Source organism: Olea europaea, chromosome 8 (genome assembly GCF_002742605.1).
Source record: "Olea europaea var. sylvestris chromosome 8, O_europaea_v1, whole genome shotgun sequence".
NCBI lineage: Eukaryota > Viridiplantae > Streptophyta > Magnoliopsida > Lamiales > Oleaceae > Olea > Olea europaea.
The window spans coordinates 2,750,705-2,761,728 of NC_036244.1; the positions used below are offsets into that span (position 1 = coordinate 2,750,705).

The 11,024-nt window shown below is 33.7% G+C and overlaps 2 protein-coding genes across 2 annotated transcripts in view; one reads left to right on the forward strand and one right to left on the reverse strand.

Annotated features, from left to right (window-relative positions):
• LOC111398170 (glutathione S-transferase T1-like) overlaps nucleotides 1-2,738 on the reverse strand; it is a 23,585-nt gene extending 20,847 nt beyond the window's left edge. The window contains exon 1 of the mRNA XM_023025104.1: nucleotides 2,618-2,738. Within this exon, the coding sequence (XP_022880872.1) occupies nucleotides 2,618-2,738 (121 nt within the window). The remainder of the gene's footprint in view (nucleotides 1-2,617) is intronic.
• A 2,909-nt stretch (nucleotides 2,739-5,647) lies between these two features.
• LOC111398171 (transcription factor IBH1-like) lies at nucleotides 5,648-6,118 on the forward strand. Its single transcript, XM_023025105.1, has one exon. It carries the CDS (start codon nucleotides 5,648-5,650, stop codon nucleotides 6,116-6,118), a length of 471 nt encoding a protein of 156 aa, XP_022880873.1.
• Nucleotides 6,119-11,024: the final 4,906 nt, after the last annotated feature.

Below are 11,024 nucleotides of genomic sequence, written 5' to 3' on the forward strand. Positions count from 1 at the left end.
TTTGTTGAACATGCACCGATTCATTTATTGCCATCAACATAAAATGTATTCATAATCTTTGTGCAATAAAGACACCCCATTTATGAACACCAATTCATAGATTTTGAATTGAAAAAGATATAATTTATAATGGCATTCATTCCAAAGAATCTGGTGACCAATGGATGATTAGTTTTTCAACAAAAACTATTTTTATGCAAGCAGTTTCATTTAAATAAATTTACTAGATTTCCATGGCCAAACCATACAAGTAACCGAGTTCCAATGTATGAAAGGATGTGTTCTTTCATTTAATCGAATTTGGATATAACCGTCAATTAACTAAAGTAGTTATTGATGCATGAGAAAATGCAGATTATAAGGCTAGCAAATTTTCAGATCCATATTCTGCCTTAAATGACACTCAAATTTGGAATTTCACAATTATCCCTTATTCTTCACTAACTTTATTATTTGCTTCATGACATGATATTCAAGCAATATCTTTATTGATGGCATGAGTTGACCAGCAAACATTCAAAGAGAAGTTATTGGAACAAACATGCAGGCATCAAATTAGTCGGCTAATTGAAATTGTGTTTAAAAATTGAAGAGTTGTTATTTAATGAAACGGCATCATGCACTTGTTCAAAATTAAAACCAATTTTCATGGTTTTGACTATTTTTATGGAATAATTGCAGCCACATAATAATTCACAGATTCATTTCCAACCAACAGTAGTCATACCTTAAAGTGGTCTTATAGGCTTCAACCAATGCCATCGGAAATATGTCACAGAGAAAACGGCTTACTGATTTTCCAGAGTCAGATTCCGGCAAAAATTAGGACACAAAGTGCACCGAACAAATTGATTTAAAGACCCAACAACCACCGAAAGATTTGTCTTAAGATTGATGGTTCCGGCTTATTTGTGAGCAGTCAAGATGATTGTTTGTGAGTGCAAAGTTCAACCCGCAAGAGCGTAGTTAAACCACAATTTTATGAAGTGGAAGTGTAGTACAAAACCACAAAACCATGATGAAATAAGGAGTAGAAAAGGAAATCTGAGGCGAGTATAGCTCTTTCCTCAAGACGAATTGCCCCGCTACGGTATTTACAATTGAATGACAACGGATACAAACTTGTGGTAGCAACACTTCAAAGCACAAGAACGGCGAAATTTCAATGGAATTTTTCCTCTACAAAGGAATGTTATGAGAATGAGAAAAAGATGAATTGCAAGATAATAATGGATGCTCAATGCAATAGTCTACTCAGAATTACGTCCAAAGGGTCTTATTTATAGATGTAGAAATGGTGCAAATGAAGTAGTATAAGCCAAAACATGCATCCTTTCAAAAAGTTGCAACACTTAGCCAAAAATTTCTTTCAAAAAGTTGCAACACTTCATTTCTTCCAACTTTGGACTGTAATTTTTCATTCATTCGGAATTGATTTCGAAATTTCAAATATATCATGACGATCTACTCGACGAATAAAATAAGTTAGTCTATTTACATTTGTAATTTAACCATCGAATCAGTCTGAATATTTGGTTGAAATTGATACAAAGTCACACATTTTCATACTTAACCAAATTTTTTCAGTTAATTTGGTTGATTTTTGAACCAATTCCAACATCTAATATATGATAATCTTCTGGATTTTGCATATAACATCATTTTATTTTTTTGTTGATTGTTTTGCACTTAAAAATTCACCCAGTTATGATTTTCGCAGAAAATGGAGTCGATGAAGTAGAAGAAGGGAATATGTCATTAGTTTGAATTTTGTTAAAAAAATTAGTTAGGTCAAAAGTTAGTTTGTAAATTTTTTTTCTGTTTTTTAATTTTGCTACAGTTTAGGCAATTGACCTGAGGGAGTACAATCTTGATTCTCTTGATTTACTTGATCTTCTTGAATTGTCTCCAACTCCACATGTCCAGATTACAATTGATGAGTGGGCTCCAAGATCTCACCAAGAATTCTAAAACAAGAACATACTTCAAAATCACAAGACTCGTTACTTTTTTAGAGAGAAAAAAATTACTTATAAAAATTTCTGGCTTCCAAGTCTTTAAAGAGGTCTTTTTTTTCTTTTTTATCCATGAGGTCTTGGGTCATTGTAGTTGTATCTTAGGAACTTGAAATTTAAATTCTAATAAGTAAGCTATAACGCTTTTAAGAATATCGTCAAACTTATCATATATAGTCAAATTCGAATTTTGACTTTTATTTACTCCTTGTTGGTCCTCATTTTTAAAACTCATTTTCTCAATCATAAATTCTCTTAAGCAAAAATTGCACGCATTAATACTAACCCTTTGAATAGGGCCATAGATTCTGACCGCAATTATTATATACTATTTCGCTTACTTTCGATTTAACAAAGAACTTAGAGTTCACGAATAATAACTATTAATCCGTAATGGATTAAGATAAGTCTTTAAATAGTTAATGTTGAGTTTATTCTCTCTAGCACGGTCATGCATTAGAATTAGATTCTTACACAAAATGATCATGTCAATACACTTCTAGATACATTAAGTGTATTAGCATTAGATTCCCTAGACCCCTTCTTTACTATCAATTTCAAGAAAAAGATTCTACATAAGCCACTAAGGCATTATGTATGACTCAAATAGTCAATCTTTTCCTTCTCCTTATGGTCGAGCGGCTTCACTCCTTTTCTAATTGATGGAATAACAACTTCTTCAGTCTTAACACAAAAGAGTGTAGAACCCTCATCTAGCGCCATGGAGAATCAATTTTTGATCGAAATACAAAATAATGACATCTATATTAACAATCATATTTTATATTTCACTCGACACTAATTTATGCAAATAATCAAAATAATGCAATTCTCTCTTTTTTCTTTTTTCTTTTTTTTTTTTTATAAGAATAAACAAAACTTTATTATTTGTTCAATGATATTTGAAATGTTTATCATATTACTGTAAAATTTTAATGCTTTTGGATATATATTCCACCAACAATAGCAAAGAAAACCAAATGCGCTATATCCCTAAGTAACGACATAGTAAATCACTAAATTGTTTTCTACATCATAATTATTAAAGATTACATACGCTTATTATTGGTGAGTGGTGACAAGCCAATGTTTGTGGTTCCTAATAAAAGACGGAGGCATACTTACCTAAACTTAAGCATAATTATGAGATTTGTTAGGGAGTCTTATTTCTAAAGCAATAATGCATGTCAACCAATAGGCAATGGGCCTACCATGTTCGTTTTTGACTTTTTGGTAATTGAAATGCTATCTCTTAAAGAATGGTTCCATCCAAGCGTGCGTTTCTATTTGCATCTATGTTTTTTTCCATTGCTTCAAGTTTTATATTTCTTATTTTAGATCCCTATATGAGGAGCTATTTTATTATTAGTTTCTTGATGGCTCATCGAACAAAATTATAGAAATAGTTTTGCTACAAGTACAGAAAAAATTGACAAAATTTTTATAGATCAACACTTGGCAGATTTTTATTGATTTTTTACTCAACAAACACAGAAATTGCACCATACAGATGCTGTCGACACAGCACCTGTATCATTTATGTCAATAATTCCCTGTATATATGGAATTATTCTCATAGAAACTTGGAGTTTTCAAATTCTTTGTTTCAATCTCGATATTTTTCTTGGAATCATCGAATACACAGTTAATTTCTTATCATTATCTTGATTAGTTAGGAATTTTATTTTCATAATGGAGATCAAAGTCTCAAGAATTGGTATCTCTTTCTCTACCACCACTCAAAAGATCAATCTTTATTATTCGATTTCAACTAGTTCTATTTTATGAATCGACGGGTGTCGATTGAGATGGTTTGATATATATTGTAGTTCTGAAAATTTGGGGAAACTATTTATTTTTTACTTCTATGTTTATATTGGTTATAATATTTTTTTCAGTATATATATTAATTATTAATAAATAAATATACCTTCTCGATGGATTTACTAAAAACAACCTACGACTAAAGACTTGTTAATTATATATACCATAATACCAAGAACTTAATAATACTGGGGTAAATATCTACAAAAAATCTATTCAATTCCGATTAACCCCTAACAGATAACATGTCATCCTAATAAAATGCTCCAGAACGAAACCCTAAGTTGGAATATTTAAACCAACTTATAATTCAAGCCACATATAAAGAATAATTAGAAATTTCTAGCCTGAACTCCCAAGAGACATGTATATTAAATCATGTATACATGAATTTAACAAGATTGCATAAATTTATCATTCAACTCTCAATATGTTTGACATAAAATTAATCATTAAGTAGTAGCTAAACGGATTGTTTCATGTTACAATCGCCACCTTTAAATAGCAGTTCAGGATTCATTTGACAAGGCTTTTGAAATATCAAAAGTTGTTTATTAGACCGAAAAGAAGCACGTTTGGATAATTTTCTGAAAGATAGATATTTAATTTATTTCTTTTCATAATGAGCAATTAGGTCCCTATCGACACTTAAACAGTGATTTTGACTTTATTTCCTAGCTCGTTTAATGATGAGACCCTTAATTTATTCCTTCTTATAAGGAGCTTTTAGTTACCTATCTGCATTTAAGAGTATATTTTTAAGAGATTCTCTAAATGTGAAATACTTTTTATTTACATGGTCAAACCTTAAATATAAATTCCAAAATACTTTTTTTATTTTGATTTTTTAGAGTGAGTTTGACTCCTCTATATTTGAGGAGTCAAACTCACTCTTTATTATTTTTATTTTATCAAGGTTGCATTCAGTAACATTGCAAGTTCAAATACTTCACTAATTTATATACTCGAATATTTTAGCCAATTATACCTAAAAATATATATAAGTTCATTAAAACTGAGGAAAATAAATAAATAAATGCCGAAAAAGGTAAAATAAAGAGCAAAAATAAAGAATTTATCGCTCTTGAAATTTAAAGATACTTTCCATAATTGTCACGATATTTTTTAAAACAAAGAATCTCTTCAAGATGTTCTAAACAGTGATTTAGCTTAATTTCCTAGTTCATTTATTGATGATAAAATTTATTACCAAAATTTTCACCATCATGAATTCGGCGTCCGCTTACAAGTTACATGCATGTCACTTTGTTGAGTTCTATAATATAGCTGATAGCAGTAATGGACCCACATGAATTGAAAATGGTCCACTACCAAATTGGGTATGTTCAACCATGTGCGATCATATAGCGGTTGGCTCCTTATCCAACCCTACAACACAATCTTTTCACCTCGAAAATGAAATATAAAACACATTAATATTCGTTATATTATATCAAATTCACCCAAAAAAGATTTATTTATAAGTCCTCTTCACACGTTCATTCTTGATAATTCCTCGCACCGTTCTCTCTATCTGTCTCACACACAAATGCACATGCATGTTTGTTATAGGTATATAGTAAATCTTGTGTCAACAAGTCTCAACTGAAGTTTTGTTCATTTGAGCAAAGAGGTCCCTTTACTTGAAAGAAAATCTTCATCTCGAAGGGTAGTAGGAGGATTAGTTGCTTTCTCAATTCATTGTGAAAGAAGCTTTATCTTAGCTTTTACAAATAAAAGAAACACCCAACACGAAGAAACCCTACAAATTTTCTTTGATTCTCAATCTTCTCGGCCCGTTGCCTTCCATGACTACTCACCAGAGACTCCCCTCGAACCTCAGTTCAGTCAAATCTAGGTTTACATATCGGTTCCTTAAATCCCTGAACAAACTGAAAAAGAATAGATCTGCTTCACCATCTATCAGAGAGACTTACAGAAGATATCATTTGATTAGGGTTGCCTCCTATGCATCGATGGCTTCCGCGGTAAGACCGAGGAGAGCTTGGAGTCATGCGACTCTTTGGAAGATTCGTAACCGTACATTTCACCGTGCTTTGATGAAACGAAGCCGAACCCATTCTTCAATGAGAAGAGGTGCAAGAGGAAACCCTAGAGAAGAGTTAGGTTTTGGGCAGGTAAGTGATCTTCGGAAGCTTGTGCCAGGCGGTGAAGAAATGAAATTTTGCAGATTGCTGAATGAAACTGCTCACTACATAACATGTCTTCAAGCCCAAGTACAGATCATGAGAAACATTATAGATCATTCTTCCGCTTGAGCTGTACTTTCATCCATATATCGGTAAAATTCCATGTGAAGTAGATGACTTGGACATCGTATTACATATATTAAATTTACCCTAAATCTCTTAGGATCATTATATATATATTTTCGAAAATGATTTTTTAAGCATCGGTGCTTAACATAGCACATCATTTAATTGGTGAATAAATTAATAGTAGATTCCATATATTTAATGATTCACCAATTAAATGATGTGGTATGTCACCGATACTTAACATAAACTAAGCACCGGTGTTTAGGAGATCGTTCTTCTATATATTTCTTTTATATGTCTTTTAAATAAATTATGGCGTACAGTTATAGGAATATGGTAGTTATATAATTTTGTCCAGCTCTTAATTTCCCGGCTGCTGAATTTTCTGTCTTAGTAATTTTATTGCTGTTGGTTTCTATAAAAATTATATGGTTTGTTGTATATCGCTCCGGTCTCCAGCAGCCCAAGATGTCTTTTCAAGATCTGCCAAGAAAATAGAGTACAGTGGGCGTGTAGATGTTAAAGTGGGATAGGCCAAATTATGTAATTCAATCCCGTCTTTATTGTACTTTATATATTTTGATTATTAATACAATTAAATTACCACAAAGAGCGGCTTAAATTAAAATAATGATAAAAGACTAAACTCCCCTAAAGTGGACATCAGAGAGAGCAAGCAATTGTATGCGAGCCCACCTTAGATGGCTCATCCATTAGCTGCCTATGAGAAGCTCCAAGGGTTTCGTCTACGCCATCCTCTCCGTGTCAAAGAAGATTCGTCTTCGAATCAATAACTTCATCATCGCCTGATGAAGAATATCCCTAGAATGAAATGGAGTGCTTAACGTTGGAAAGAATTCCAGTATACGATTTGTGACACAAAACCACATCAGACTCAAATTTGGTCTAGAAAAGCTAACCACGAACCAATGCGAAACTCTTATAAATTAAAGAATGCAACTGAAAATTCAGACACTATATCTCTCTCTTTACTCACAGAAAGGATTGTATCTCAATCAGGAAAATCAGAAAGAACAACTTCTAACCAAAGGTTATAGAGAATTATGGAAGCCAAGAAGCATGAACGATAGAAATCAAATGAAATGACCTAATAGGACAACAGTGGAACAAATTTATAACCTTGCTGCCAACCATTGATCTCAAATTTGATCCAACGGACGAGAGCCTCTCAGCAATTAGAGTGGCTCTTGAGTAGCAGAGTAAAATTACATTTTTTCCCCCAAACAATGACCCTGCAGTACTCAGTGGTTCAGCTTTTGGGCCAAGACCAAAGTTACCAGGCAATTGTAACAGAGTTTGGGCTGAAGCCCATTTCATCCCTGCTCCTGGACCAATTGGCATCACAGCCCAACAACAAGCTTTGCTGAAAATGATTGAGAAAGCTGATGTCTCGATCGAACAGGATAAAAGTAGGCGATACACCTCTAGAAAGAATAACAACCCACATTAATAGCATCAACCGTCTTTTTACAGGCAATAGTGTACCATCTTCGAGAAGCAATCAACAGGGTCCAACCTAAGACGAAGGGAGGCTCGTCGAGCCCTACATCAAAGGGGACCCAAAACTTCTGGTATTTTTTTTTCCTTTTAAATTATCCCATTTCAAAGAGAGGAAATTACATCCCTAACCCAGTATTTGATATAATTTCATGAGTTACTTTGCCGTTAATTTTATATATAGTAAAATAAAAAACATGTAAATCGCCTCACTCATATTGAATAATGTTTTTCAATGTACAAAAATAATATATTTTAAATATTTAATATTATAATACAAATTTAATTAACCCTAATTCATTTTCATTACCCACTCTTCCTCTCATCGGCTCTCCCCACTCTTCCTCTTCTTTCATCAATTCAAGAGCTGGCGATGGAATTGCTCCAGCCAACACCACACCACAGCGCCTGTCGTCGCGAGACAAGCAGTTGGTGGTCAAAATGGTGCGGCTCACCTAATCAATTGTTTTGCTGCCGATGAATGGTATGCTGTGGGGAGAGGACCGACACCACTCCTTCACCTATCTCATCTTCTCTCTTGCTACATGAAGGAAACCAGGGCCACGACTGCAAGAGTACAACTTAGCGTTGGTCGTTCACTTGCAGTGTATTGAGGTGGTGGTGGCGTTGGCGATTTTGGGGATATTTTAGTAGTGGTGTGGTTTGGTGGTATGGCAGCGGCGGCCATGCTGAGTTTGGGGATTCTTTTTGTTGTTATGGTGTGGTGTAGAGATGGAAATGGTGATGGTGTTGTGGCCAGAATCTGCAGCTCCGTGATGGTAGTGGTGTGGTGTGGTGGTGTGTCGGCTGCGGTGACATTGAGTTTGGGAATTTTTTTTATTTATTATTTATTTTTATTTTTTTGTGGTGTGGTGTGGTGTAGAGATGGAAATGGTGATGGTGCTATAGCCGAAATCTGTGCTGTGGCTGGGATCTGCAGCTTCGCGATTTGGTAGGTTTTTGGGTATGCTTTCAATTGGTAGAGAGGGGCTATATTGGTGGTGGTGGTGGTGGTGGTGACGGCGACTTTGTTGGATCCGATGGCGGAAGTTACGTTGAATATGATGGTGGTTGTGGTTTTGTTGGTGACGGTGGTGTTGGATATTATAGGTGGTGAGTTGGTGGCGATGGTTATGGTGATATGTTGGTGGCGGCGACTTTTTGGATCCGATGGCGGAGGTTACGTTGAATATGATGGTGGGTGTGGTTTTGTTGGTGGCGGTGGTGTTGGATATTGTGGGTGGTGAGATAGTGGCGATGGTTATGGTGATATGTTGGTAACGATAGGTCTATCGAAGTGGTGGCATGAGGATGTGTTGATTTGAGGTGGTGATGTTGCCGTCAAGAGGTGGCAGTGGTGGTAGTTATGGCGGCGACGATGGTGTCGGCGGTGCTACTGCAAGAAGTGGCTAGGTGGTGGTCACAAGTATTGTGGAGTGTTTGTGACCAGTTGTTTGTGACCAACTAATGGGTTGAATGTGACAAATAATTGGTTAATTTGTAATAAATAAATAGTGACCTAAAAATTATGTTTGTGACTCAGAATTTATTAAATTGTGACCGAAAAATTAATCGTGATCAATTAATCTAAAAATTTGCAATGAAAAAATGAGTTGTGACCAATAAAATTTTTGATTCTATGACTAATGAATAATCTGTGACATATAAAATTTTTTTTCATGACCGAAAAATATTATGTGACCTATAAAAAATTTTATTTGTGACCGAGAAATAAATTGTGACCAATAATTTGATAAGTTGTGACTAAAAATTAATCCATAACTAATTAATTTTTTGATTTGTAATCGATGAACAAACTGTGACTTATAAAATTTTTGAATTGTGATCGTAAAAATATTTGTGACATAACATTTTTGATTTGTGGACAAAAAATAATAAATAACTAACTAAATTGTTAATTTGTGACCAAATTGTATAATCTATGACCTAAATATATTTAATTAATAAAATAATTAATTAACTAATTAAATCATAAATTAATATTAATAAAAATCTGATTTTTTGAAGTTTAAAACTTATTTTCTTAATTTTGAATGTGTGATACTTAAATTCTTATTTATGAAATTTTTCTTAAAGGAAATGAAGTGCAGATAACAAATGATGGTTGGGCTAAATATTGGGCTTTTTCTTATGCTAGATGGGCTGACTCTGTTGGGTCGGGTGGTTAAGCACTCAAATTTGTCTACCTTTGAGATGATTGAAATGTGGATATGAGTCCCTATTTGTCTACCATTATTCAATGAAACTAAGTTTTGGAATTATGAATTTTTAGAGAATATATAGCTAAAATGCCAAAAAAAGAAAAGGAAAAAAAAAGAATTGTGAGAATGTGTGGTTGGAAATTAGGATGACACGTAGTATTTGATGTAGAGAGATAAAATCACTTTTTTCCTCAGAAATTATAACTAGTTATATTGACGCAATCAAACTCTTAATCATCCAGAAATAAGTATGAATCTACTTCAAGCAATATTCGTTGGGGCTTTTACTTCAAAGCATGAAATAGACCCACCTTCACATTCAAGTGATGTTCCACATCGTTCTCACCTTGGAGAATCGAAAATGAAACCTCCAACTTGATAACGACTGATGTAGAGACATACAATAACTTTTTCAAAAGCTATAGCTAATGGGAAACGCTCAATCAAATCATTTATCATGCACTATTTATCTGATGAATCCCTTTGTGACAATAGGAATATATGTGTCGATCTCATGTGTTTGATTTGATGAAACGTTTTGTGACCTTTACGTCTATTCATAGTACCATCAGAATTGCTTTTAACTCTATATACCCACTCCTTTGAATTTTAGACTGATTAAATTACTTGTTTGAGTTTTTTTTAGCTATGGTACTCTTATCGAATCTTGAAATTTCATCCGAAAACTTCAACATCTATTAAAAAGAGTAAATCAAAGTATCTACATATTTATTATTGTTCTCGGATTTTTGGAATTTATACACTAGACAATCACCAACAATTAAAACGTGCAGAGGACAATTGTCGACGGGCATGCAAAGCCAACTGGGAAGTTACAAAGTTGTGGTGGGAATTCAACATATTGGAATTTCATCCAGAATTTAAGTGGCTGGCAATAAAAGTTGATATGGTTATGAACATTTCTTTGTCTGATAGAAGTTGTGGGAACCAGATTCAATATTTGAAGTGTCAATTGTATATATATCGAGCATCAAATTAGGCATTTAGGTTTCTAACGTTTGATTTTGACGTTTAAACTACTAATGTTTCGAGTTTATACAAAATTTCATAATGAACCACTTCCGCCCATGTGACGGTTTTCGTGATGCCTTTATAACACCATTTGCAGGGGAGAGGCTAAACACACATAGTTCTAACCTCCCCTA

What these genes read in the sequence shown, in the direction of transcription:
- LOC111398171 (XM_023025105.1), top strand. Translation starts at nt 5,648, where the DNA reads ATGACTACTCACCAGAGACTCCCCTCGAACCTCAGTTCAGTCAAATCT.